Below are 24,279 nucleotides of genomic sequence, written 5' to 3' on the forward strand. Positions count from 1 at the left end.
AAAAAAAAATCTTAGCCAGGTCTCTATTGTTGCTTCACTTCATGGTTGTGTGTGTGTGTGTATGTGTGTGTGTGTGTGTGTGTGTTGTGTGTGTGTGTGTGTGTGTGTGTGTGTGTGTGTCGGTGTGTGTGTATGTGTTTTTAATACATGCATAAACTTTTGGTGCCTCTCTCCCTCTGCCTAGGCTTTTCTCCCATCCTCTCTTCCTGCTCTCCTTGCCCTGCTCATCACTTTCCCCTGGTTTTTTTTTCCTCCCTTCCTCCCCTCTGCCTCCCTCCACCTCCCCCTTTTCTTTTTTGCTGAATCTTATTGATCCAGAAGGTGGCTAATTAGCCCTTCCCGTCGTGCCTGGGTAATGAAGCACATGCGCACTGAATTAATCACAGCCATTTTTTGCAGGAAACTAATTAGCAGAATAAAGATCCAAAGACTTTTTTTTCTTTTCACTCATCAGCTCCCACTTCCAGCGCGTCCCCTCCGACCGCTGCAGCCGCCGCCGCCGCCGCCGCCTCCTCCTCTCCTCCTGGCCGCAGCCGCCGCCGCCGCGCCGTCCTGCTTTGCATAACCCAATTACAGCCCTAGCCAGCCTGTCTGCGCCGCCGCCGCCGCTTCTCCTCCGTGCGCCCTCTGCCCGCTCCGGGTCAGGCTGTAAACTCCCCGCCAAACCATGCTGCTCGGCGGCAGCTGCGGCGGCCGGCTCCGGCTCCCCGCTCGGTCCGCCCTCCCTCGCCCGCGGCTCGCGAGCGCGCCTCCCAGCTCCGCCGCCGCCGCCCCTAGTGCAGCGCGTCCTCCGCTCGCCGCCCCCCGCCAGCCCGCCGACCTGCTGTCTTGATGGTGGCTCCGCGGCCCGGAGCGCCTCTTTTTCGGGATAAAAAGCTACCGTGCCAGCTCCCGACCGCCCGCCGCGCCGCAGTTCAGCGGCCGCTGCAGCCGCCCGCGCACCGGAGGAGCAAATCGGTAAGTGGCAACTTTCCCTCTTTTTTTTTTTTTCCTCTCTCTCTTTCCGCTCGCCGCCGCCGCGCGCCCGCCTGCTCCTCCTCTCCCGCCGCCGCCGGACGCCGGCGGCCCCTCCTCCGGCGGCGCCCGGGCCTAGCTTTGCATGGGGCTCGTCCTGCCCCCTCCCGGCTCCCGCGCCCGGCCGCCGCCGCCCGCGCTCCCCGCGCCCGTGCCCTGCTCGCTCGCCGCGTCCCGCTCGCCTGCCCCCTGCGCCAAACTTTCTCTTTCTCTTTTCTTCCTCCTCCTCCTCCTCCTCCCGCCGCCGCCAAACCCGGGCCGCCCCCTCCTCCGCGGCCCCCGCGCAGCCGCCGGCGACCCCCGGGAGGGTGGAGGCGCCCGGGGCGAGGCCCGCGCGGGGACTTTGGAGGCGCCGCCGGGCAGGGCAGGGCAGGGCCGACCGGGGTGCGGGGCCCGGGAGGACGAGGCGCACGGCCCCGGGTCCCCTCGGCCAGACAAAGGCAGCGACTGTCGGGGTGGGGGTCCCGGTGCAGCGTGCCCCCCCTCCCACTGCGCCCCACCCCGAGCGGTGCCGGGGCCCTGGGTGGAGCGCGCGCCCGGCCCGGAGCTGCCCCGCCGGCCGGGCGCCTGCCTTCCTCGCGGGGCCGCTCCGGGGGCCGTGGAGCTCGGTGGTAGTCCGGGGTCCGGGAGGGGGCGAGGCAGCCGCGCCGAGCTCTACCTGGGCGCTCTCTGCCCGGCCGGGTGAGCAGCGCCAGGAACGCGCAAAGGGGGCTGCGTCCTGGACACTAGGGGCTCCCGGGGGTCGGGGCCGAGCTGCCGGCCAGGGCCGGAGCCAACCCTGCCTGCTGGCCTCCTCGGCCAGCTGAGTTGAAAGGCAAACATCGGATCGGAGGACTTTTTTTTTTTTTTTTTTTTTATCCCTCTCCCTCTTTTTTTTCTCTCTCTCTCTCTTCCTCCTCTCTTCTCTCTCTCTCTCTCTCTCTCTCTCTCTCTCTCTCTCTCTCTCTCTCTCTCTCTTTTGCTCATGCGAAACTGGGATTGTTTACGTTCAGTTACCCACTCTCATCCCTCGCCCCACTCCACTAGATACAAAAAAGCACGTTTCTAATTTTACGAGATACATTTTAATGTATAGAATCTTCTGCATGTCAGTTGGGGGGGTAGATCTAAGAGTGTTTTATGAAGTGCATTTTAATTGTGTTTGGAGCTATTAAAATATTTTTTTACTTTGTGAATGAATCCGTTGCTTGGAACCTGACTTTTGTGAAATGTGCAATTCCTTCGACTGTGGCATAATCTTTGAGTGCTTCAAAGCACCCACTCTTAACTTTTACCCCTCATTACTTTGAAGTAGGGGAAACATGTCAATTTTTATTGGTTTCAATTATTGAAACTTGATCTAAGGACTATATGGAAGAAGGAAACTGATTGCCATTTTCTGGCCTTCTGTTAGTGACTTTTAAATGGAGGGCTTGTTAAATACCTTTGAAGAATATGACATACGGTGGCTCTAATGCAAATTACAGAACATAAATTCACTTTGGAATTTTAAGAAAGGCTCAAGCCCTTTGGGGGCATTGAGGATTAATTATGTTTTTCTTCTTTAATATATGTTTTTTGTACCTGCTTTGGATGTATGGCTAGTTACTGGCCAACTTTTCAGAGATCCTGGGAAAAGAGGCTTGGGAAATGGTAGAGGAGAGATTGATCAATCTGAATAATCAATAGGGCAATGTGATGCAATCTTGTATCTACATTTACTGTAAATTTCTATAATACCTGCAGTGGAAGTGCTCCAGTGCCTTTGTCGGTTTCTTCCAATAGATTTAGAGACAGAATAACCAGAATTTACTGCTCAGCTTTCCAGAACAATATAGGGGAAATTCACTCCATAGTGGCTCATGTTATAACCCCTTTATTTTACTGAGTGTGTGTGTTGTGTTTATGTATTTGTTTACATGTGAGGATTTCAAATGCTGAACCCCCAAAGTGTAAGTGTCCTGAGTTGGAGGGAAGTAGGAACTATCCTAGCACTTCACGGGTGGGTATTGCGTTATTGAATCACTGCTTCAGCCTTCCTCTTCTCATGATGTTCTGTTCGATTTTTTAAACTAGTACAAGTAGAGGTAGGAATATAAAAGAGTAACGTATTAGAGACTGAAGCAATATCAAAAGCCAGAGTGGCGAGCTCCTGTGTGTGTGTGTGTGTGTGTGTGTGTGTGTGTGTGAGAGAGAGAGAGAGAGAAAGAGAAAGAGAGAGAGAGAGAGAGAGAGAGAGAGAGAGAGAGAGAGAGAGCGCACGAGAACAGAAGACAGTTATCTTACAGTCAGTCCTGAATGGTGGTAGGTAAATCCATATTTGGAGATTATTTTGAAATAATCTTGAAAATGGTTCGGAACAGGATTTCGCAAAAAGTGTACACGAAGTCATTTTTGAAAGGATTGTGGTTTGGGGAGATGAGGTGTGGGCAGGAAAGCAGTGGAGGCCAGCAGCCTTCCTCTTGTCTGTGTCTCCTCCCTTTCCCCCCCTCCCTGGGTTTTAGTTTTTAATTACTTAATGCTGAAACACACTGGGTTTATATAAATATTTGCAAATGCTCTTTCCTATTGATTTCTCTGAATAAACTGCCCTGCTCTGGTCCAGAGAGGAGACGATTCAGATCTGTGGACTTTTTAAACACAAAGTCTCAGAAGGAGTGTTTGTGTTATGTGTATGTTGGTGGTTAGAGCTGTAGGCATGAAGATTTGGTGATGGTGGTGGGAACACAAGGAGAGTTTAGGCTCTTAGTGATGTGGGTTGAGAAAGCTGGCCAGGAGCTGGTCTTATGGCCTGATAGCCCTGACAGATTGTGTGTGTGTGTGTGTGTGTGTGTGTGTGTGTGTGTGTGTGTGTGGTTTCTGAATGTATTTGCACTTATCCCGGCACCCCCATTAAATATGGAACAGTTTTCCAGGGCTTGGTGACTGCCTTCCTCCTCAGGGTCACATTGAGTACTAATCTGACCCAAGGTGCAGGAATCCTGCAATGGGGAAATAAAAGAATATACAGAATGGGGTCAGGTCAGCTGCTCAGAGGCCAAACCCCTACAGCTGCTTTGGGTGGGTGGGTGTGTGTGTGTGTGTGTGTGTGTGTGTGTGTGTGTGTGTGTGTGCTCGCGCCTTAGGCTCCTCCTGCCACATTACAAATTGTGCTTCCCTCTTAGGTGTTAGCTCAGTAGCTTAAAGGCATCAGGTCCTTCCACTCCATAGACAGGGCTCCCAGTGACACTAGAAAACCTACAATACCAAATCCAAAACAAAACCAGGGAGGAGGGGAAGGAAAAAAAAAACCAAAAAAACAAAAAAAAAAACAACCCATTGAGTTCAGGCAAATAAGGTGGGGTCTCCAGATGCTATTACAAAGCAGCTTTGAATATGCAAGACAGTGTACAAGACCAGTCATTCCAGTTACAACAAACCATTAAAAACAAGGAGGAGAGAAAGGAAAAGGCATGTTTAGGTCGTATTTGTTAGTACAAGGAAAAGAATCCCACATAAAGCTAGCCCCCCATCATCCCCTTTACTGTCTCTTTTCTGGCTTCACACAGAATCCCACACTCTTTTGAGATTGTATACTGTATGGGTCCTTTCATTAAAATCTTTTGAGTTTAGGAAGATCCCTGCAAGCAGCACATTTTCTGTTACCCCCCCCCCCTTTATCTTGGAGGAGAGTTGGCAAGGGTTCTGTGGTTTGCAGTTACACAATATGTTATCATGTTTTTAATCACTAAATCATTGCAGTGGTTATAGATTTACAGTCTTGGGGTATTACAGAGAGAAGCAACGCGGCTGTATGTATGCTTTTAAATTACTCCAGTGTAAGCTGAGAACAGCAGCTATGAATATGGGCGGCCAACTCCACCTTTCCACCCCCCACTAGTTCTTTCTCCTTCTGTGATTTTATTTTCATTTTTTAAAATGGCTTGATTTGCTTAAAAATAAGCCGTCCTCTTCCCTCTCTTCTTTGTCTCTTCAGCCTCTACCCCCACCTTCAAGAAGAAATAATTTTCATTTTAGACCTTTAACCCCAGATAAGCTAGAATTCAAACTCCTGACATAGAACTTTGGGTAAGATACTACGAAATAATGAAAAGCGTGGATTTCCTAAGAAATCCTCTTGGTTTCCATATCGACCTCCTGTCTAGGGATGGAGAGTTGATTTCAAATAAGAAAGTGGTAGTGGGCGGAGGCAAGGGAAGCCAGGCTAGTGGCACTAGGGAGGTCCTGTCATTGTGACCCTACGTTCAGCTTCTGTTTTTCATATTATTATGTAACAGAATCCTTGGCAGCATTAAAAATTCAGCATTACAAGCTGATTGTAATGCTGCCTCATTAGACAACGCTGTCTGGCCTTGTATTAAGTGAAACATAGAGCATGGCTTTCAGATTATAAACACCAATAAATATTAAGACTCAGCAGAGGGGGTAACCAGCAACTGGCATTTTGGCCCTAGCTGGGATTGATCTCCCTACCTCCATCTTCTTTCCATCATCCCCCTCCCCCCAACCCTTCCAGTAACCAGCATGTGTTTTCTTATTGGGATGCCGATGTGTAGACCCTAGTGACATTTAGCAAGGCTTTTTATAGAGTTCTCTTGTGTACACAAAAGGTTTGGAAGTTTGTTTTGTTTTGATCTGCAGTAAACAGGTCCTTCACTTTGCTGATGTCATTTCCGTTCATATTTGAGTGTTTATTGTGCTTCTTCGCTGGGCCCTCTCGTCCTTCCCTCTGACCTTGCTGTTTGGTCAGAGCCTTGTGCCTGCTTTGGGAAGGGGTGTGTGTGTGTGTGTGTGTGTGTGTGTGTGTGTGTGTGTGTGTGTGTCTATGTGTCTGTGTGTCTGTGTGTGTCTATCTGTGTGTGTCTGTGTGTGTGTGTGTGTGTGTGTGTGTCTGTGTGTTTCCTGAGCAGTCAGGTCTGGCTTGGGGGGTTGAATGTCTTTCTTTGCTTGGGCCTAGGGTTTTGCCTGTCTGGGAAGATACTTCCAGTACGTTAATCTGGTTAAACACTCCTACACCCACTTGCCCCAGTATTTCCATGGCATGCAGTGATTCATCCCAGCTTCCTTTCCTGGTGGCACCACCAATCCCTGGCCCCTGCCACACCTTGTCTGGGTTAATACATCCTTACTGTCCAGTTCTCTAGGACATCTCTAAAAAAAAGAACAAAACAACACACACACACACACACACACACACACACACACACACACACACACACACACACTCTCTCATGCAAAAACCTAAACCCCTAAACCCTAAATAAAAAAAAAAAAAAAAAAAAAACGCCATTACCATTGAGTGATGATTTTCAGATTGAGATTCAGTTGTGAATGTGAGGTTGGCATTATCTGACTTCATGCTGTGAAAAAAGAAACTGTTTTCAGGCCTTTCCCCCCAAACCTCTCCCCCAGCACCTCCTATTCCTGTAAGTAGGATGGGGAGAAAGAACGTGGGAAGCGGTTCATGTAGGCCCCAAAGTACTTCCTTTACTGGGATGGTGGGTTTTAAGTTTTTAAAAAAGTGTGTGTGTATAAGCGCTCTCGCGCTCGAACACACACATACACACAACATACCCATATACACACATATGTATATAAAATATGTTATTGTTTTGTCCTTTTAGGTTTAGCAATAATAGAGAGGGGAAAGGAGTCATTAGGAAGTCCCTAAGCTGTTTTCTAACTAAGAAGGGTGAAAAATGAACCAGCTTTGACACTTGGCTCCCTGTGAAAGCCCAGTAACCTCTCCTCCCTTCTATGGCCCCAGCCTTTTGTTCCTGGAGAACGGAGCTAAGGTACTTTTTCTCCCAGACCAAAGGGAGCAGGCAAGGAGTCCCCTTGTGAGCGCATCGCCTTTAGATGGCCTGCTCATGGTTATTGTCAATGCAGGCTTCCCCAAACAATTGCAGCAGGGAGACACAAAAGCAAAAACATTTGTCCTATTTTTTTAACCTCTTTGTTTTAGATTTTTTTTTTATCCATTCTTTAAATTTCACAGTTTCTATTTGTCCGCAGAGAGACAAACGGAACAGCATGAAGCACATTTCACCATAGGCCTCACTGGCGATTGGAACAGCCTCAATAGAAACCCAGACTCTAAAACACTGGCTGACTTGGAGGATATGTGAAATTTCAGCTGGGGGGTGGGGTTGGGGATGACTGTGAAGTCAGATTAGCACAGATTTCTAACAAAAATGAACTGCAGTGAAAAGATGAATTGAAAAAGATGGGATTCTAACATTACTCTGGTAAAGCATGAAAGGGCCATCTTTTGTTTATCTTCTGGTGTCCTGTCCACTACTTAAAAGTGATCATTGGCTAAGGAAGAATTGAAACCTACATGAAATTACTCATTAAAAAGAAAAAAAATCTGAGATGGATGGCTGGGAGTCTGACAGAATGCACTGCTTAAACTTGAGTACAAACTGGTTGGTGTAAGGTGGAATTGATACTGGGTTGAGATTTTTTTTTTTAAGTAGGATTTATATAAACAGATAATATCCCGTCCCTTTTCTTTTCCTCTCTTGTTTCCTGTTTCCTTTCTTCTGCCCGAACTTCCGTCCCCTCCAAGAATTCGGTGGTTTTCTGGCCACTGTGAAGGGATGTGTCAGGCAGTTGGGGGATGGCTCAGGGACAAAATGGGAAGTCCACCTCTTTTTTTCTCCCCTTGGCCCAAACAAAGCGCCACTCTCTCCTTAGCATGTAGACCTTTGACTGCGATGATGCTGTCTTTAAGCATCTGTCTGCCTTGTCATTTAAATTCTCAATTTCAAGGTTTAGAAAAGCAAATGTAAAAATCCCCCTGGGTATAAAAGTCTTGCATGGCAAATTCTCTTTGCCCTTTCAGAAAAAATATTTTTGTTTCTAAAAAAGAAAAGAGAGAGAGAGAGAGAGAGAGAGAGAGAGAGAGAGAGCATGGTGATCTATTTGCCTAACATTAAGACTGTTTTAAGGCAACTTCTGTATTTTTGCTTCCTTGAGACTTGGACTTTGCCATTTAAAATTATTTTGGGAAAACTCTTTTGAGTCACAGACTTAAAGGCAGATGACTCGTTTGTGTCTTTCTCATGTATATGGTTTAGGAGGTGGGTTGGGAAGGGCAGCAAATAAACTAGATAACATAGCATCTATGATGGGGTAAAAATTAATCTATGGAATTAGCACTGCCATGATACATGAAGACCTCCAGGTTCCTGTTAGAGAAATATGAAACAAAACGTCTGTGTAGGGCCTTCTGGCGCTCTATCCTTCGCTAGCTATGCTGCCTGGAGGTTGGTCTGCATTCTGTATCATACCCAGGAGGCCTGGGGCCCCCAGCTGGTCTTGGCCCCTAAATAAAACTACCTTGTATTGGTGGGGTGAGCTCAGACCTTGGAGCAAGACTCAGCTTCAAATGTATTTTTATTTATTTGAGGGACATGTCTGTGTGTGTCTCTGTCCTCCATCCCAGGTTAAAGCCTCCAGATCATTTAAGCACAAGTTTTAAAATCAATGTGGATATATAATTTAATAAAAATAGAATGATCTGGAAGAATTACATACATCTACCTAAACCCAATTGTGCTCTGAAGAGGGGCTGGAATGCTGACATCCACTACATCTTCAGTCAGAGATCATATTTAGCTCTGCCGAAGTGGCGGGATAGAGCATTAGACAGTGACTGTGGAGGTGCAGGGAGCAGGTTTGGCTGGGTTAGAGAATTGTAATTTATCAGCCAGCTAAGCATTAGTGGGCAGACCTCTGGCTTGGAGAATGAGTAAGGGGAGGAGAAGAGAAGGGGCTAGCGTTCCCTGGTTTATTTTTAAATATTTATCCTTTGGCTGTTGCCAATCAGGCTTTCTAGATGAGACAGGCCTGGGGATGGAGGACTGGGAGAACTGTTGAAGAACTGCCTTTTCTGACAGTGGCTTTATTTGTCATTGTGTTCAGGATGCAGCAGAGAACATCAGGCTGTCAGTGCTGGGCAGACATGGGTTTAACATCAGGCAGCTCTCTTGTCCTGAGCTTGGGGACAGAATTTGCAACATGGATTTCAGAGAAACTGATGGTTCAATATGTCAGTGTGTGCTTTGCAAATTCCCTCTGAAGAGGTCTTGCTTTGGTTAAGGATGAAAATGGGTTGCCCCCCAAGTAGTGCCCCATCTTTTATGCAGTCCATCATATTCATTATGGTCTATACAGGCTATAGGCTACCTGCCCATGGCTTGCTTACCTGTGAAATTTTTGTCTGGAACAAAGACAGGCTTGAGTAGGCCTCACCATGCCTGTAGCTATTGCAGGATTAAGATAAAGAAAAGGGATCAGGGTCACTCTCCTTTCTGCTTGTCAGGCTTCTGAGGTGTAGAAGGCCTGTCACCAGGACCTGGGACATTGGCAGAATCAAGGCAGAACCCCTCTGCCAGACCCCTCCTTAGTGTCTCAGATTACTTTAAATCTTGTCTTGTGGTTTTTCTAGCTTCCATTTTGTTGGAGGGATTTATGTGTATCCTGCGCCCCCCCCCCCATCCCTACCACACTCACCATATTACGAGATTCTGAGGTTGTCCCATGAATAAAACTCAAGAGAAAGCTGCAAAATTCAATTTTCCAGGAGTAGAAATGTTTTCCTGTTGTCTTTACTTCATGAGCTAGGCCCATGGGGTTGTTTCTAGGTGAGGAGTGAGGGGCTGGACTCTGTATTTTCCCAAAGAGATTTTCAGGGGGCATCTCTGAGTGGAGGGCCACGTTGCTTGCCTTACTGCTGGCATCATCATCTTCATGTATTATTCATAGTCACTTTTTCAATTAAATTATTAATTGGTTTTCTTTAAGGTGTTCCTGACTCATGTGGCTAACATAAATAACAGTGTGTTTTGAAAACACCACCTGTTCTTGAGCCCGAGGTCAGGCAGTCTGGAACAGCTTTACAGTGGCCATACTCTGGTTTACAGAACCATCCGCCACCCCCCCTTTCTGCTCTCTGCCCTTCTTTTCCCCCCACCCCAAGTTGGACTAAATTTGGCCTCTGCCCTTCTTTGTCCCTAATCGACTTGATTCCCTTAAGGCAGTTCTTTTCTTCCAAGGCCCTAGCTTGGGGGGGGAAATTGCAATCTCTTTTTTTTTGTACTAAAATATAGACTGGGGTTAGTCTGCACCCAACAGGTTAGGTATTTACATCGATTTGAACCCGAATTCTATTGTACAAAATGCTTTCTATACAGGGACATGGTAGTTTTCACCAACCAAGCATCCCCCTCTCCTCCCTGTTAACGCGTGCTTAATGCAAATACGATTCCATACATTCTGCTCTTCGCCTGGTGAGCTTATTATATTTCTAACACTTGCATGGTTCATTATTGTGCAGTAGGAAAAGACTCGCGGCTGCAGGGGCAGCCTGGGTGGCTGGTTTTCTGAAAGAGAAAAAGCAGGTGTCTTTCTTTCTGTGCTGAGAATGAAGACTAGATTTAGGAGGAGGGTGGAATTCTGTCTGAGAGGACTGGAGACTTCCGGTGAGATTTCAAGGGGCCTGCCTTTACATAATAGGATGTAAAAGGTGAAGTTAGGGGAACCTAGAAGTGCCCAGCAGATGCACCAGTTGAGGTGGCCTTGTTCGGTTTGATCCTGGTGGTAGACTCCCCCTGAGACCAGCACCTTTCTTGCCCTATCTGAAATGCTGTGTGGCTTTTAAGGGCAGTCTCCTTCCTTAAATCGGGTGGCTGCAAACTGCTCGTCCTTTTCTAGTCATTTCTTCCTCTCTTCTCCTTTTCTCCTCTCTCCTCAAAAACTGTCCTTAAACTCTCAGTGGAGAGTAGGGGATGTTTTCGCAAGTTTCTGCAGCTGAAAAACAGAAGTTCTCTGTGAAGCAGTTAATAGGATGGGTGTGTGTTTCAAATAAATTCCTGTCCACATTGGCTAGAGTCTCCTGTTAAGAGTGGCCTGGCTCTGACGTGGACAGGGCCCAGAGACTGATGGATCAGGGTTCGGAGGCCCGGACTGCTGCTTCTTCCTTTTTTTTTTTTTTTTTTGGTGGCTGAGGGCGCGTCCGTTTCTTCCAGGCCGGCCTTTGACTTTTGATGAGCGGTGCGGTCAGTGCCTCTCGGGGACGCGGCTTTGTTCCTGCCGGGCCGGTTCCCGGGTTGGTGTAGGCCGGGGCAGCCAAGGCTCCTGTCCCCAGGCGAGTGCGGCCCAGCCTGCTTCCAAGGCCGGTGCTGGGAGCCAGGGCCCAGCAGACTCGGCCCTGCTTCTGTGTGTTATGTCCCCAGGTCCCCGCAGGCACGCGGGCGCGGCCACCGTGAGCAGTCCGGCCTGCGCCCAGCGCGACTGTAGATGTCAGGCTTTGCCCGGGGAGCCGAGAGGCTGCGGGGCTGTGAGTTTCAAATTAACCTTCCGCTTTGTTGCTGTGTAATGTGGATCCCCGAAGGCCCCCCGCCCCGCCCGCCCCCCTTCCTCGGGCGGTGCGCGCTGCAAACTGCGAGTTGAGCTTCATTTACATAAAGCGATTCCGGGCGGGCGGGCGGGCGGCGCAGGAGGAGGAGAGAGGCGGGCAGGCCGGGACGGGGACCGGGACGCAGCGCCGCGCCCCGTGGGTGAATCCCCGCCGCGCCTGGGGGACCTCCCTCCCCGGGCAGCCCGAAGATCGCCAGCCCGGGCCGCCACCATGCGCGCCCCGCCCCTGCCGCCAGGCCCCTCGCTCCTAGCCTGCGCCACCGCTGAGCCCGGGGGGCAGCGGGAGGTGGGGAGAATGCCGCCTGGGGTGGGTAAGTTCGGGGCTCCGCTGCCGCTGGAATCTCCCGTTGTCGCACAGGCCGGAGTGGTGGCCCCCGGACCTCCGAGTGCCTCCTTCCTCCCGAGGTGTACGGAGGCTTTGTGTGCCAGGTGAGTGCAGCCTCCCTCCCCCGCCGCGCGGCTCGCAGCCGGCCTAGCGCTGGAGGCAGGTGCTGCGAGTCTTGGCTGAACTTCCCATTCTCTTGGGGCATGTGGGGGAAGGGCAGGCTGGATGCACTTGAACTCCTAGACTCCAGTGGGAACCTACCTGGGGAGAGAGTGGCTAGAGTCTGCTGGGCGCGGGAGTACGTTCCTTCTATCCCCTCTCGCTTTCCTCTCAGACCTCCTCCTCATTCTGCTTTTGGGGTAGTTCCTACCTTCCTAATACTTGGGGTGCTGGTGCCACCGAGAACTTCGGGTTCTTTCGTTTGGAACATACCCTCTTCAGACACACACACACACACACACACACACACACACACACACACACACACACAACAGAGAGAGAGAGAGAGAGAGAGAGAGAGAGAGAGAGAGAGAGAGTTAGAAATCGCTGGTCAGTTTGCAGCAATGTGAAGAATGTGCCTGTTTGAGGAGTAATTAAAGAGAGAATCAGTATAGAGCTGGAGGGGACCTATGGAGATCATCTTGGCCGCCCTCTAATTTTGGTTTGTTCTCCTGTCAGAGCCCGTGCAGCATTTATTTGCTATGGGGGGGGGGTGTGAAGGAAGAGGTAAGATTTTTACCCAGTTAAAGATGAGAGGTGTCCAAGTTAGGGTAGCAACAAGAAAAAAAAATGTCAACTCAAAAGTAATTTTTAGGCTTGGAGAGAAACAAGCTTTCTGGAAAACAGCCCTGTCTTGTACATATCTATGTAATGATGATGAGGGATCTTGCCCTCAGGGAAAAGCCCATACATAGCCCATACATGATACACTCAAAGGAGTTTGAACAGCCTGACATAGTGGTACCGGTATGCCAAACTGGTTTAAAGGCAGCCGGTGAGCAGGTGAATCCAGGAGGGTACTTCACCCTTTGCATTTGTGCCATTTGTCAGCCTTTGAAGCACTGGCACATAACCATAGAGAGTATAGACTTCCCATCTGGAACCCAGGGAAGGCCTCTTCTTCAGGCTCTGGCCAAGTAGGGCCTGCTTGGTCGAAGGCATCAAGGAACAGCAAGGCAAACAGACTTAATCCTTGAAGAGAGATAGTGAGAAAGTTACACGTCATCTTCATCTTACTTCATTTCATGCTTTGAGATCCTTGGAGACGAGTCACTAAATAAATAGAGTATAATTTGAAGCTCACCCTAGCTGGGGGTAACTGTTTCTTTGCCATCAAGCAGCAGGTGTAAGTTTGTAGAGTTGGCCCCTAGAGTCCCCTCATTCCTAAATTCAGGAGGTGTCAAACCTTCATGTTCTTTTAATGGCTGTGGTTTCTGGATAGCTTTCAAGGGAAACCCTAAAAATCACGAGTTCCAGTGGGATGGGCTAGAGTGCTGTGGCCCAGACTACATTAAATAGGAAAGCATAGCCCTTCCAAGGTAACAGGCTGCAGTAGGGAACTGGGAGCCTGTTTCTTGTTATCACAGCATCCACCGGCAGCCTGAGATTCTAAATCACAGACATAGCAAACGGTTATGAGTGATCTGGAGACCAAGATTCTTAATCATTGAAGGATTTCAAGAATGGGGTCTTTGGAGAGAGGTAAATGCTTGTATGTTTGCATACCTGTATTTGTGTTCATCTAGTTTGGAGGGGTTCTTGAAGGTTCCCTTGTAGAGAGTGTGCAGCCATGAAGGCCAAGAGCAACTTTACCCCTTTCTTTTCTAAGTCACAGGACAAAAGAGATTGTCTGCATTTGATTTCCAGTATGGCTTTCAGAAGACATGTAAAGTGGCTCTCAGAGTTGGCTGGGGGTCACACTGGGTCTTTTATTTAATTACACAAGTGTTATTTAACAACATGGGGTCGGTGGCAGAACCAAGCACTTGTACACTTTGAAAGCAGTTCTTTTGGAACGGCACGGAATTAAGTGCCTTGAAGACTTTCTGTCTTTATGGCAGGGGTCACTTGCCTCCCTCTCACCCCACCCAGTAGGTATACTTGCTGTCTGTGGGATGGAACTCTGGTTTTCCACATCTAAAATCTGTTTTGATTGACAAGAACTTGCTGGCTCTGAAAACAACAAAAACAATGAGCTGCAACTGCCAATCACCTAAAACATTAATTTTGGTTTCCTTGCACAAGTGAATGCTAAGGGAATGTGGAAAGGCCCAAAGAAAACGGTACTTCCAGGCAGACAGCAAAGTGCTTTCTTGCTGTTTTGGGACTGGATTTAACTGCCATGTAAACTTAGTGCCAATTGGACTTCCTAGTGTCAAGGAGCTCAAATACGTGAGATTTCAGCCTTCACCATTAGGACTTAAAAGTGGTGGCTTTTATACTTTTCCAGGACAGGCCTGGCTCACTTTGGGCAACCCAAAAGGGGGTTCATTTATTAGAATAAATCTGTAAATGCAGACTGATAGAACTGGTCTGCTCATGCTGACGGAGGTTTAGCTGGTTCTTAAAGGAACTAAAACTGAAGTTTTGGTCACATGTGGTGTTCATGGACTATGTCCTTATTGCTGATGTGTGCGTGTTTGTATATACATGTGCCATGTCTGAACTGTTGTTCCTTTTGGTGTATCTTCTGGAGGCTTTGGAAGTGACAGTGTGAGAGCTTAGGAATGCTTGAGGGCCCAAAACAGATGCCTTCCTGGGCAACTTAGTTTTACTGGGGAGTTCCAAAAGTTTCATCTTTAAAAGTAAATATTTAAGTGACTAAGCAGTGTTTTCTCAAAATGTGTGGAATTGCTGTTCCTGCCTGCTGTCTGCATTGATGCCTGGAAGAGTTCCTAGCTTGCTTCCCAGCTTAAGGCCCTGAGTCTTTCCTCAGTGGGGAGGCAGTGGGGAGTCTGGCTGCGGAAGCTTGTCTAAGCCCCACCTCCTGGCTGGCCAGCACTGCAAGAATAAATGCACCTGATGCTCGCTGTAGCAACCTCAAGGAGTACAGTATGTGCTGTGGTTTTTGCTTTCATTTGTGATTAAAATGGTTGCTTGCTGTTAGGCTGGCCGATTGCTGTAATGTTTGGGCCTGTTGGCCTACTCTGGTTCCCAAGGCTGTTGTAATTAACCAGTATGGGGGCGGTACCATCAAAACACAACAGGAAGGCAGATTCCATTATCTTGAACTTCATACGGTTGTCCACAGGCTCTGGTATGAGAATTTGGTTGTAATGGTTATTGTTAGAAATCACAGCATAGCTGTGACTCTCCAATCCTTTCTCTCTGAGTTAAAGAACTGTGGTCAGGAAACTGGGCAGCCCGATTTAATGGAATCCAAGCCAGGGAATTCCTCCACAGGAGTGAGGCTCAGTAAGTCCTAAAGCTACTGGTCATGTCCTGAGCACAGTGTCCTGAGCATTGTGAAGCCACTGAAACTGAGAGACAGACAGACAGAAGTTGAGATTTCCTCAGACTGCCCAGAGGGAGAGACCCAGGCAGAAATCTGGGGTTGTTGGCAAGCTGCTTTCAAAATCCAGACTAAGGAGCAAAACTATCAAATCAACAACTGTCAGATTTATTTTCTGTATGATTTAAAGTTGATTGCCAGACGGTTCTTGGGAAGTGGCAATCAGATGTTAGAAGGCTGTTTTGTTTTTATTTTTTTTTTGTGTGGTAAGTGACTGTTACAGACACAGGATCCAAGGACCTCAGGAAAGCAAGGCCTAGCTCCAGTTGACAGACAGCAACATTGTGTTCCTGCTTTAACAGGCAGTGATGTAGAGGCATGGCTTGTGTTTTTTCATTTTTAACCCACTCCCCTTTCTTCCTATCCTGTTTTTCATCCTTTGAGTCAGGGAACAGGTTAGTAAGGACTGAGGACAAGCCACAAATGTAGTAGTGACAGGAGCATTTCTAGAAAGTTCTTTGCCCTCGAAAGTTGCTCTGGCTGCTGATTTGCTAAAGTTTTTGTTTTTATAAATTTGCAAGGATAAAGATGCAAATCAAAACGGGAGGAGACAGACAGTTCATGAGCTGGCAGATTGGCTCTGCTGCACATCAAGAATTGTATTGTGTTGTTTAACCCAATGCATGACTCTTAGTGAAAGACCTGATGATGCTTTATCTACCTTTTGGGCTAGCCCTTCTCCCTTTCCACCATATAGGCCTGCCAACAAGAGGATTTGTGTGTGTGTGTGTGTGTGTGTGTGTGTGTGTGTGTGTGTGTGAGACATGCTTCTCCAGAGGAGTCCTACTTTACCTGCATCCTGTGAAGGGCTTAAATGTTTGTTTTTTAATTGTACTCTTTAAACTCCCCCTCTACAGTCAGGTCTGAGGCTTCCAGAGAAAGGAGACTTGATACAGGCCAGATATTTGACTACCTTCCTACCCTATACCCCTTCTGTTTCCTACTGGTTTGGAATTGAGGTTTGGAGATGGGGAAGGGCTGTGTCTCTTTTTCTGGGAGGAAAGAAGTCACACCAGGGTCTTCAAGATCCTCTGAAGTGCTTTTCTTGAATCTGATCTTAAATGGGTCTTGAGGGCAAGAGTTAGGAATTTCTGGGGTATCTGAAGTTATCACTAGAAACCCCTTGAGTGGAAGTGAGAAAACTGGATCAGTTAACTCATATGTTGTTTATTATTTTGTTTGTTTTTTTTTGTTTTTCGAGACAGGGTTTCTCTGTGTAGCTTTGGAACCTGTCCTGGCACTCGCTCTGTAGACCAGGCTGGCCTCGAACTTGCAGAGATCCTCCTGCCTCTGCCTCCTGAGTGCTGAGATTAAAGGCATGCGCCACCAACGCCCAGCTGTTTGTTTTCAAGACAAGAATTTTTTCTGTGTAACAGCCTTGGCTGTCCTGGACCAGGCTGGTCTCAAACTTAAAAGATCTGCCTGCCTCTGCCTCACATGCTGGTGCTGGCATGCACCACCACTCCCAGTTAGGAGGTGTGTTTCCTTCTGCAGCTGATGCTATGAATTGTCCTGCAAACAACTTCAGCCACAAACCTTTGATTTGGGAGTGAGACCTCTGTTGGGTGCTTCTGGAGTCAGGGCCAATGTGTTTTGGCAGGGGGTTAGTAGTAGGCTTGAGTACTACATGGGGGTGACTTTGAGGATTGTCATGATGCATGCTGACAGATTGGGAGTGGACACCTTGATTTTTTTTTTCCCCCCAAGACATGGTTTCTCTGTGACTTTGGAGGCTGTCCTGGAACAAGCTCTTGTAGACCAGGCTGGTCTTGAACTCGAAGAGGTCTTCCTGCCTCTGCCTCCCAAGTGCTGGGATTAAAGGCATATACCACCAACGCCCAGCTGACACTATGATTCTTAATGTGTGAGGAGTTTTAACTGTTAGGAGCCATATCACATGAAGGCTCGAGCAAAGGGCAGTTGGGCTTTTGGTTGATCCTGACTCCAGCCAGTGGGATTGGAGACACACTGGGAGCATTGGCCAAGCTATATTTTGGGTAAACTGGTGTCTGCATACACATCAGTCACTGGCTCGCTTGCTGTGTGTTTCACTGTTGAAATTCCAGTTCAAAGGTGACTGCCTGTCTCTCTCTGGAACTTCCTGATCAGAGGGGCTGATGTCAGATTAGTCCAGCACCCAGAAGGTCCAGGTCTTAATTTGATAGCTGTTTTCAGCTCCAGGCCCAAGTCCCAAGTTCTGTAAGTGCTTGTTCAAATGTGCAAGTCTCTCTTTTAGTGTCTAAAAAACTCCTCTTCAGGAGTCCACACTGCCCTAAGTCTCTAAAGAACATGTCTATGCAGACATGAACTCACTTGTTCCCCACTCCTCCAGTCTCTGAGTGGCCTACTTTCATAGCTTTTCCCGACAGCTTGTCCAGGAGAAATAGGCGAAAGGACACACGGACCTTTATTTTTTAATTAAAAAAAATTTAAATGCTCCTCAGCAACTTTTTGTTTTTTGTTTTTGTTTTTTTTTAAACAATTTTCCTTAACTGCTCAGGAGACAATGAAGCCTCGTGTGTAGTTTCAAGACCTGCTTCCTAAAATGCTCTTTGGCTTGGGGCCTTGGTTCTTAATGTACACTTGGCTAGTTTGGGGAAGTGGATTTTGCTTTCCTTATAACAGCTTTACCATCTCTCTGTGGAATATTTGCATTCAAATGAAAGTGTCAAGTCAACTTCTGGACACATAAAGAAGAGACCCTTATGTGTTGGGGGTGGGTGTCACTCCCAAAGCACTGGCTTTTCAAGGCCATTTCTGTTCTGCCAAGCTCTTGAATGCTGTCTCTTTATTAAATCTGATCATACTGATTGCTGGGGACTTGAGGAACATGTGTGATCTCAACCTGGGTTGCCTACTTTTTCATAAGATAGTATTTTATCCACTTTGAAAGTATCATTCCAAATAAACTGGACACGGTACATGCCTATCTATAATCCCAGCATTTTGGGAGGGCTGTGGTAGGAGGATCAGGAGTTCAAGGCTAGTCTGAGCTATGTACTTAGACCTTGACTCCAAAAATAAAACAAGGTAAGTAAACAGAATGGCAGCGGTAGGTTGTACCCCACCTCCCTACCCCTTGCCTTTTTCAAAGAGAAAGTGGAAACTGGTTTTCCTTCCACAGCTTTTAAACCTACATGCATCTTTGGGGAAACCAGAGAACTTGTAGGTCTTTTAAAGAAAGAGCTGTGTTGATCAGGGTTCTCTAAAGGAACAGAACAGATAGAATGAACATAGGTATTAAAAGGGGATTTATTAGACTGACTTACAGGATGTGGACTGGATAGTCCAACAATGGCTGCCTCCTGCTGGGGAGGCCAAGAACCTGGTAGTTGTTCAGCCCACAGGCAGGATGTCTCAGTAGTTCTAATATGGCACCTAAGGCCTGGAGGGCTCCTGGAAAGGTGCATGTCTTTAGTCTATATTGGAATCCCAAAGAAGTTTCTTATGATATTGATGGAGTGCCAGGGCAACAGGATCTATGGACTTGGCCTGTGAGAGTGAGGGCAAGCAGAGAAAAATCAAGCTTCCTTCTACCAGAAGATGCCACCCAGATTTAGGGTGGGTCTTCCTGCTTCAAATAATCTAAGAAAACCCCATATAGGAGTACCCAGCAGCTTTGGTTTTAGTTAATTCCAGGTATAGTAGTCATATTGACAACCAAGATCAGGAAGGAGGCATGGTCTTTTTCAAAATAATGACTCAGGAAACCAGACCCATCTAAGGTCAGCGCCCCTCCCTCCCATGTGGACTGTTATTCAGCTTGGTTTCATGGGTCAGAGATCCTGATTTTAGGAAAGCGGATTCACTTCATGACACCTTTGGTCTTACTCCACTGTGGAGGCCATTGATGCTGGCTAGGCCCAGCTCTGTGGCCTTTTCTGGTGTGATTCTGAACCAATCCCAAAACCTCTTTGAGCCTCCCCTTCTTTTATGTGTCAGAGGGTTTGAGCTCACACCCGCACCTTGAATTCAGGTGTCTGAGATACTTAGCTTATGGAGAAGACACTGTACAAATGTTAGCTTTCACTCATCTGTTTCATGCCTGCGGATGACCTCCACTACTTTTCCTTTCACCACACCCTGTTAGAGAGTGACTAAGAGGTCCTTAATTTCTCTCACTCTTCCCTTATGGGCTGTGAATAAGCCACCCCCTTTTTTTTTGACATCCTAAAAGTATTCTGGAGCCTGAGGGTCCTGTAAGAAACAGTGCCTCCCCATCCTCCCCACGTGCCTCTCCCCCCAAAGCCTGGCAGGAGGCCCCCTAAGTGAGCAGCCCACTCCATGACCCACCTAGAGAGGCCTTCCTGTGCTGGCTTATATATGCTAATAGGCCTGACTTGTCCTGGCTTGTTTGTAGTGATTTGTAGAGGCATTTATATGCAAATACTATCAACTTGCTGAGTTAATTATCATGTGCCCTCCCCCCTATCCTCTTGCTAGGCCTCCCAGCCTGACTGGCCTGATCTCTTTCAGCCTTACACTCTTCCGGTCTTTGCCTACTAGTTTGTCCCCTTCTAGTACCAGCTGTCCTGGTCACAGTTTCTTCATTGCAGTGTTGTCTGTCATAGGAACCGTGTGGTCAAATGTGGCAAACTGGGTGTTCCAGTGATGGCCCAATTCCAAACTTCAGTGAGAGGCAGCCTGTTGCCTAAAGAGGAGCCCCACTCACATAGTGCTGAGCTTTCAGCTATTTTACCAGCTACCTTGAAACACAGGTGCTTGGTTCTGTCGGTCTTTGCTACTCAGTCCTTAGTCTAGTGAAGATTATAGCTTTTATGATTATTTCCATTTCTCCATATGTAAACAGCTACAACCTGTTAATTCAGAGTCTTGGTGAGGGTCTATTCCAAAAGGATGTCCCCTCTTGTTCTCAACCCTGGGAAATAGGAGTGGACCTCAGTCCAAGTTTCCTAATTGATATTTATGGGTGGGTAATTCCTGGTAGGGGGCACTTAGGGTGGAGATTTTTGTCTTGGCTCTATTTGCATATAAATGCCTAAGCATGTGTAGCATCCTTAACTCAAGTGGCTTCTTTCTGGCCACTTGATGTCAGTAGCTCTCTCTCCTGTTGACGTGACAGTTAGACTTGTCTCTAGGAATGGCCTGGGGAGGTAGACCTTCCCCTAGTTGAGGACTACAGGATAGTTTGTTTCTCCAGGATGAAGAGATGGCAGCTCTCGGACCTCTCCCACCAAGTACTGCATCACTGCCGCAGTGTCTAAATGGTAGCGTGCTAGATGAGTGGCCTCAGAGCTTGTGATTTGACCCATCTGATAATCAGATGGTTCTGTGGGCTTAATTTCATGGTAGTCTTTTTAGCATCTGAAAATCAGTAGTTTTTCCTTTTAGGGCATAGTGGTGAACTAGAGTTTGAGGCGGTAACCTTCTTGTCTGTGGCAGGCTACTCAGCAGATACCTCGTCCAAGCCCCATATGTGCATACAAGTTCACCAACAGTCTTTGGATGAAAGTATCAACAGGTGGGGCTAAGTTAAAATACACATTTTATGCAGCCCAGGAGACTGCAAGACAGTCTCCTCTCCACACTTCTTGGGACTGCCTGCATTTCCAATCTGAGCCGACAGCATCTCTGTTGACTTTGATTCTTTCCAGTGAGAAGCTAGGTCATTTTCTACAGTTAAGGAGTCAGAGTCTCTTCCTCTCTCCCCTCCTCCTTCTCTAGCCTTCTTTTTCTTTCCGGCTCCTCCCCACCTTCTCTGTGAGGTGGGGCCTTGGCTGCCCTGATCTGTAGTCCTCCCAGAGAGCACTCTGGCCAGGCCTGGAAGGAGGGTAAACACACTGAGGACTCTTCTGACACCACATAGACTAATCGTTTGGGCTAATTTTGTATACAAGGTCCCTTTTGTTAGTCAAGGGGGTGAAAGTCCACAGCTGTGCCTGGAAATTGGGGAAGGGCCGACTGGGATGCCTTGTTTTAGAAGGTCTAAATGCAATGCTAATGGCTGAGATCTAAGCGGGTGATGTATGTGCCTTTGACTGGGCCTCCAGATAAGGTGAAGAGTATTTTAAAAGTTACTTTAGTGCAACCTCCCAGATAACTGTATGCCTGAGGCCTGGCACGATTTATGGCCAGCTGGTAGTCATGGCTGCGTGCTGGCCTCACTTTATCTTTTAAGTTCAGGCTCTCTAGCTTAACTGGTAATGCTCTGTTTATCTTTTTGGGGAGAGGGAATACAGATGGGGGTTTTGATCAGGTTTTGTTGGTGGAGTCATTCATACTTATGCTGCTGGGGGTCCCTGATGATGATCTGTATTAGGATGTTGCATTGTAGGGTTTCCAGGGGCCCGGGGTGCAGGCCCCTCATCTTAGGCAGTGTCATTTCCTACCAAAGATGTGAGCCTGGGGGAGGGGTTCAGAGGCCTCAATATAGCCGCTGTCCAGGTGCCTTCCATCCTTGTCTTGCCAACTCTAGACTTTCTGCAACACTGCTGCAGGCCTGACCAGCATACCCAGCATACCCAGTTTTCCCAGTCCAGTTGTGGGTCATGGGCTCCTACGATTTTTTTGGACAACAGTTGAGCTGGGGAATCTGATGATACCTAGAGAGATCATTCTGGGAAAAAAAATTACCTTTCTGATCCAACTAGGAGAAACTCAGCATTGAATAGTCTGAAGACTCCCTCCTACTCCACCCCAGCATCTCCAGGAGGACCCTATGCTGAGAAATGCCCCCAGATTTTGCTTTTGGGAAAATTAGGGTTTTATTCAGTTTATATGGATTTTGTTCAAGACCTGGCTGGTCTTGAACTCACATAGATGAGGTTTTGCTTACCCTTGACCCTTGCTGAGTTCTGAGATTAAAAGTGTGTGCTGGCATGCCTGGCTTACTTTGCCTTTAATAATCAGGTTGTGACATGTGTCACTTAATTCTTGTCTTAAAAAAAGTTATTTTAAACTCTGTGAAAGTCGGAGTCGGAGTCGGTCTCTCTCTGTCTCTCTGTCTCTCTGTCTCTCTGTCTCTCTGTCTCTCTCTCTCTCTCTCTCTCTCTCTCTCTCTCTCTCTCTGTGTGTGTGTGTGTGTGTGTGTGTGTGTGTGTGTGTGTGTGCGCGTGCGCGCCCTCAGAGGCCAGAGAATGTCTGGGATCTCCCTGGATCTGGAGTTGTGAGCTGGAGCAGTGGTGAGCCACCTACATGTTGGTGCTGGGGTCGAACTTGGGTCCATTGCAAGATCAGTATGCACTCTTAACTATTGAGGCATCTCTCCAGCCTCCTTGTGTTTTTTTCTTAATTGTATTTAAGAAGTTATAATGTTAGGTCTTTTAGTTGGGGCCGAGAGGATAAATGAAAATTTCTTCTGACCTTTGGAATTAATCTACAGAAATAATGTCATTATAGAAAGCACAAACTTAAGCAGGAAGTTTGTGGGTGTCTTTTTGAGGACTAAGATGGAGCAGATTCCTCCCTCAGACCCTTTACTTTACCTATTGGGTAAACCACTGCCATCTGCTTTAAGATTTATTTATTTATTTTTTTTTTCATTTTTAAATCCTCAAAGACAAAGGGACCTGGAAGCTCAGACCTGTCCTGCCACATTCCTGAGTAATTTGGTTTTGATTAACCCAAGGAGAGAAGTTGGTTTCTCCTAGCGACCGACTCTGGGACGGAGGGGATCAAAGCGCCAGGAGGGCCAGTGCCCCTAACGCAAGGTTTCCCTCCTCCCTCCCGCCCTTTGCTGCTGCTGGCCCCTGTCCCCCACTCCTCCCCCCACCCCTTTAGAGTCCTGAGCCTTAGCAACTTGGAATTTCTGCCTCTCTTCGACATTGGAAGTGTCTCAGAGCTTTGGGTGGACCAACCGGGGAGAACCCCATCTTCCTAGCCCCCCTCCAAAGTTGCAGAGCGCATTCCTGTGCTAATCCTGCTGCCGGATTGCAAATGGCTGTAATTGTGTGTGCCCCATGATGGGCCCAATGTGCGGCTTTTCTTCTTTGAGGAGGTGGCTAAAAAGTTCATTTACATAAAGAAATGAGACCGGCCTTGTGATCCCTTGTGATAGAATAGGCTCTGCCTAATAGGAAAGGGGCCTCCTCTGTGTGGTCTCCTGGGAGAGGGTGTGTGTGTGTGTGTGTGTGTGTGTGTGTGTGTGTGTGTGAGAGAGAGAGAGAGAGAGAGAGAAGAGAGAGAGAGAGAGAGAGAGAGAGAGAGAGAGAGAGAGAGAGAGCACTTTTCACTTTTCTGTTTCCTACAGGGCATTTTTTTGGGGGGCAGTTCAGACACAAGAACATTCTGCTCTTGATAGTAAGAAATGAGGGTAGACTTGCCTCATTGTGGGTAATTGTCCAATTGAACCCACATTCACCAACTTTCTTGTATGTTTTAGAGCCCTAACATAGGGCTTAAAACCAATGGATAGCATCTTAGAGGAAGGACATGCCACCTTCCTGAGCTTGTCTGACCCCACTTTTTTTTTTTTTAATTTATACAACACTTAACTTTAGTGATGGGATTTTGGGACACTGACATGACCTAGGCCAGTTAGAAGTGGATGCTTGGAAGTCTACATTGTAGCTTCAGCGTGATGCTTCTGACTACTAAGGAGAATCTGAGTTATATTGGAGCATCCTCTCTGCTACCCCATCTGAAGGGGAAAAGCAGACAGAGGTTCTAGAACAAGATTGTCCAGTAGAAACACTCTTTTATAAAGTTTTAAATGAAGTTTGATAAAGTTTCCTACTAGCCATATTCAAAAGTACAATAGAGTTAGCTTTATGATGACATCTTTAGTTTGGTATATTAAAAATGTGACCATTTAAATATTGAATCAGTATTTAAGAATTGTAAATGGAGCCTCAAAGCCTTGTATTTTCTAGTTAGGTCACATCTCAGTTCTCATCAGCCAAATCCATGGCCTCAGTGGCTGTCTGCTGTGAACAGGGCAGGTCTGCAGTAAAAGACCAGTCCTGGGTTTCTGGAGGTTTTAGTAGGTGGAGCTGAGTTACCCTTGAACCCTTCTTGAGTTTGAAGAAGGTGTGTTGACTGCACACAGCTCCTCAGACACCCTTTT

The 24,279-nt window shown here is 47.4% G+C and overlaps 2 protein-coding genes across 5 annotated transcripts in view; one reads left to right on the forward strand and one right to left on the reverse strand.

Moving 5' to 3' along the window:
- Window positions 1-403: 403 nt before the first annotated feature.
- On the reverse strand, window positions 404-11,631 carry LOC113834683 (spidroin-2-like). The gene is made up of 3 exons (XM_027406096.1): window positions 11,463-11,631; window positions 11,057-11,292; window positions 404-1,816 (listed from the first exon to the last, which is right to left on the reverse strand). The coding sequence occupies exons 1-3, from the start codon at window positions 11,629-11,631 to the stop codon at window positions 404-406; spliced, it is 1,818 nt and encodes a 605-aa protein (XP_027261897.1).
- Window positions 11,632-11,715: 84 nt separating this feature from the next.
- The window catches only part of Zfhx3 (zinc finger homeobox 3), a 244,019-nt gene continuing 231,455 nt past the window's right edge, over window positions 11,716-24,279 (forward strand). For 2 of the 4 annotated variants that reach the window (XM_027405955.2, XM_035442664.1), the window contains exon 1: window positions 11,716-11,847. The gene's annotated coding sequence lies outside the window, so the exon portion shown is untranslated. The remainder of the gene's footprint in view (window positions 11,848-24,279) is intronic. The other 2 variants (XM_027405956.2, XM_027405957.2) reach the window with 2 other exon arrangements.

This window comes from Cricetulus griseus, chromosome 3 (genome assembly GCF_003668045.3).
Source record: "Cricetulus griseus strain 17A/GY chromosome 3, alternate assembly CriGri-PICRH-1.0, whole genome shotgun sequence".
Classification (NCBI taxonomy): Eukaryota; Metazoa; Chordata; class Mammalia; order Rodentia; family Cricetidae; genus Cricetulus; species Cricetulus griseus.

Bases quoted from the DNA above. Each gene is read 5' to 3' on its own strand.
- LOC113834683 (XM_027406096.1), bottom strand. From the start codon at position 11,631: ATGGTGGCGGCCCGGGCTGGCGATCTTCGGGCTGCCCGGGGAGGGAGG. The intron at 11,293-11,462 runs GTAAATGAAGCT...TGACATCTACAG, and splicing joins CCCGCCCGGAATCGCTTTAT to TCGCGCTGGGCGCAGGCCGG. The intron at 1,817-11,056 runs GCACCGCTCATC...CTTTCAACTCAG, and splicing joins GTCCCCGAGAGGCACTGACC to CTGGCCGAGGAGGCCAGCAG.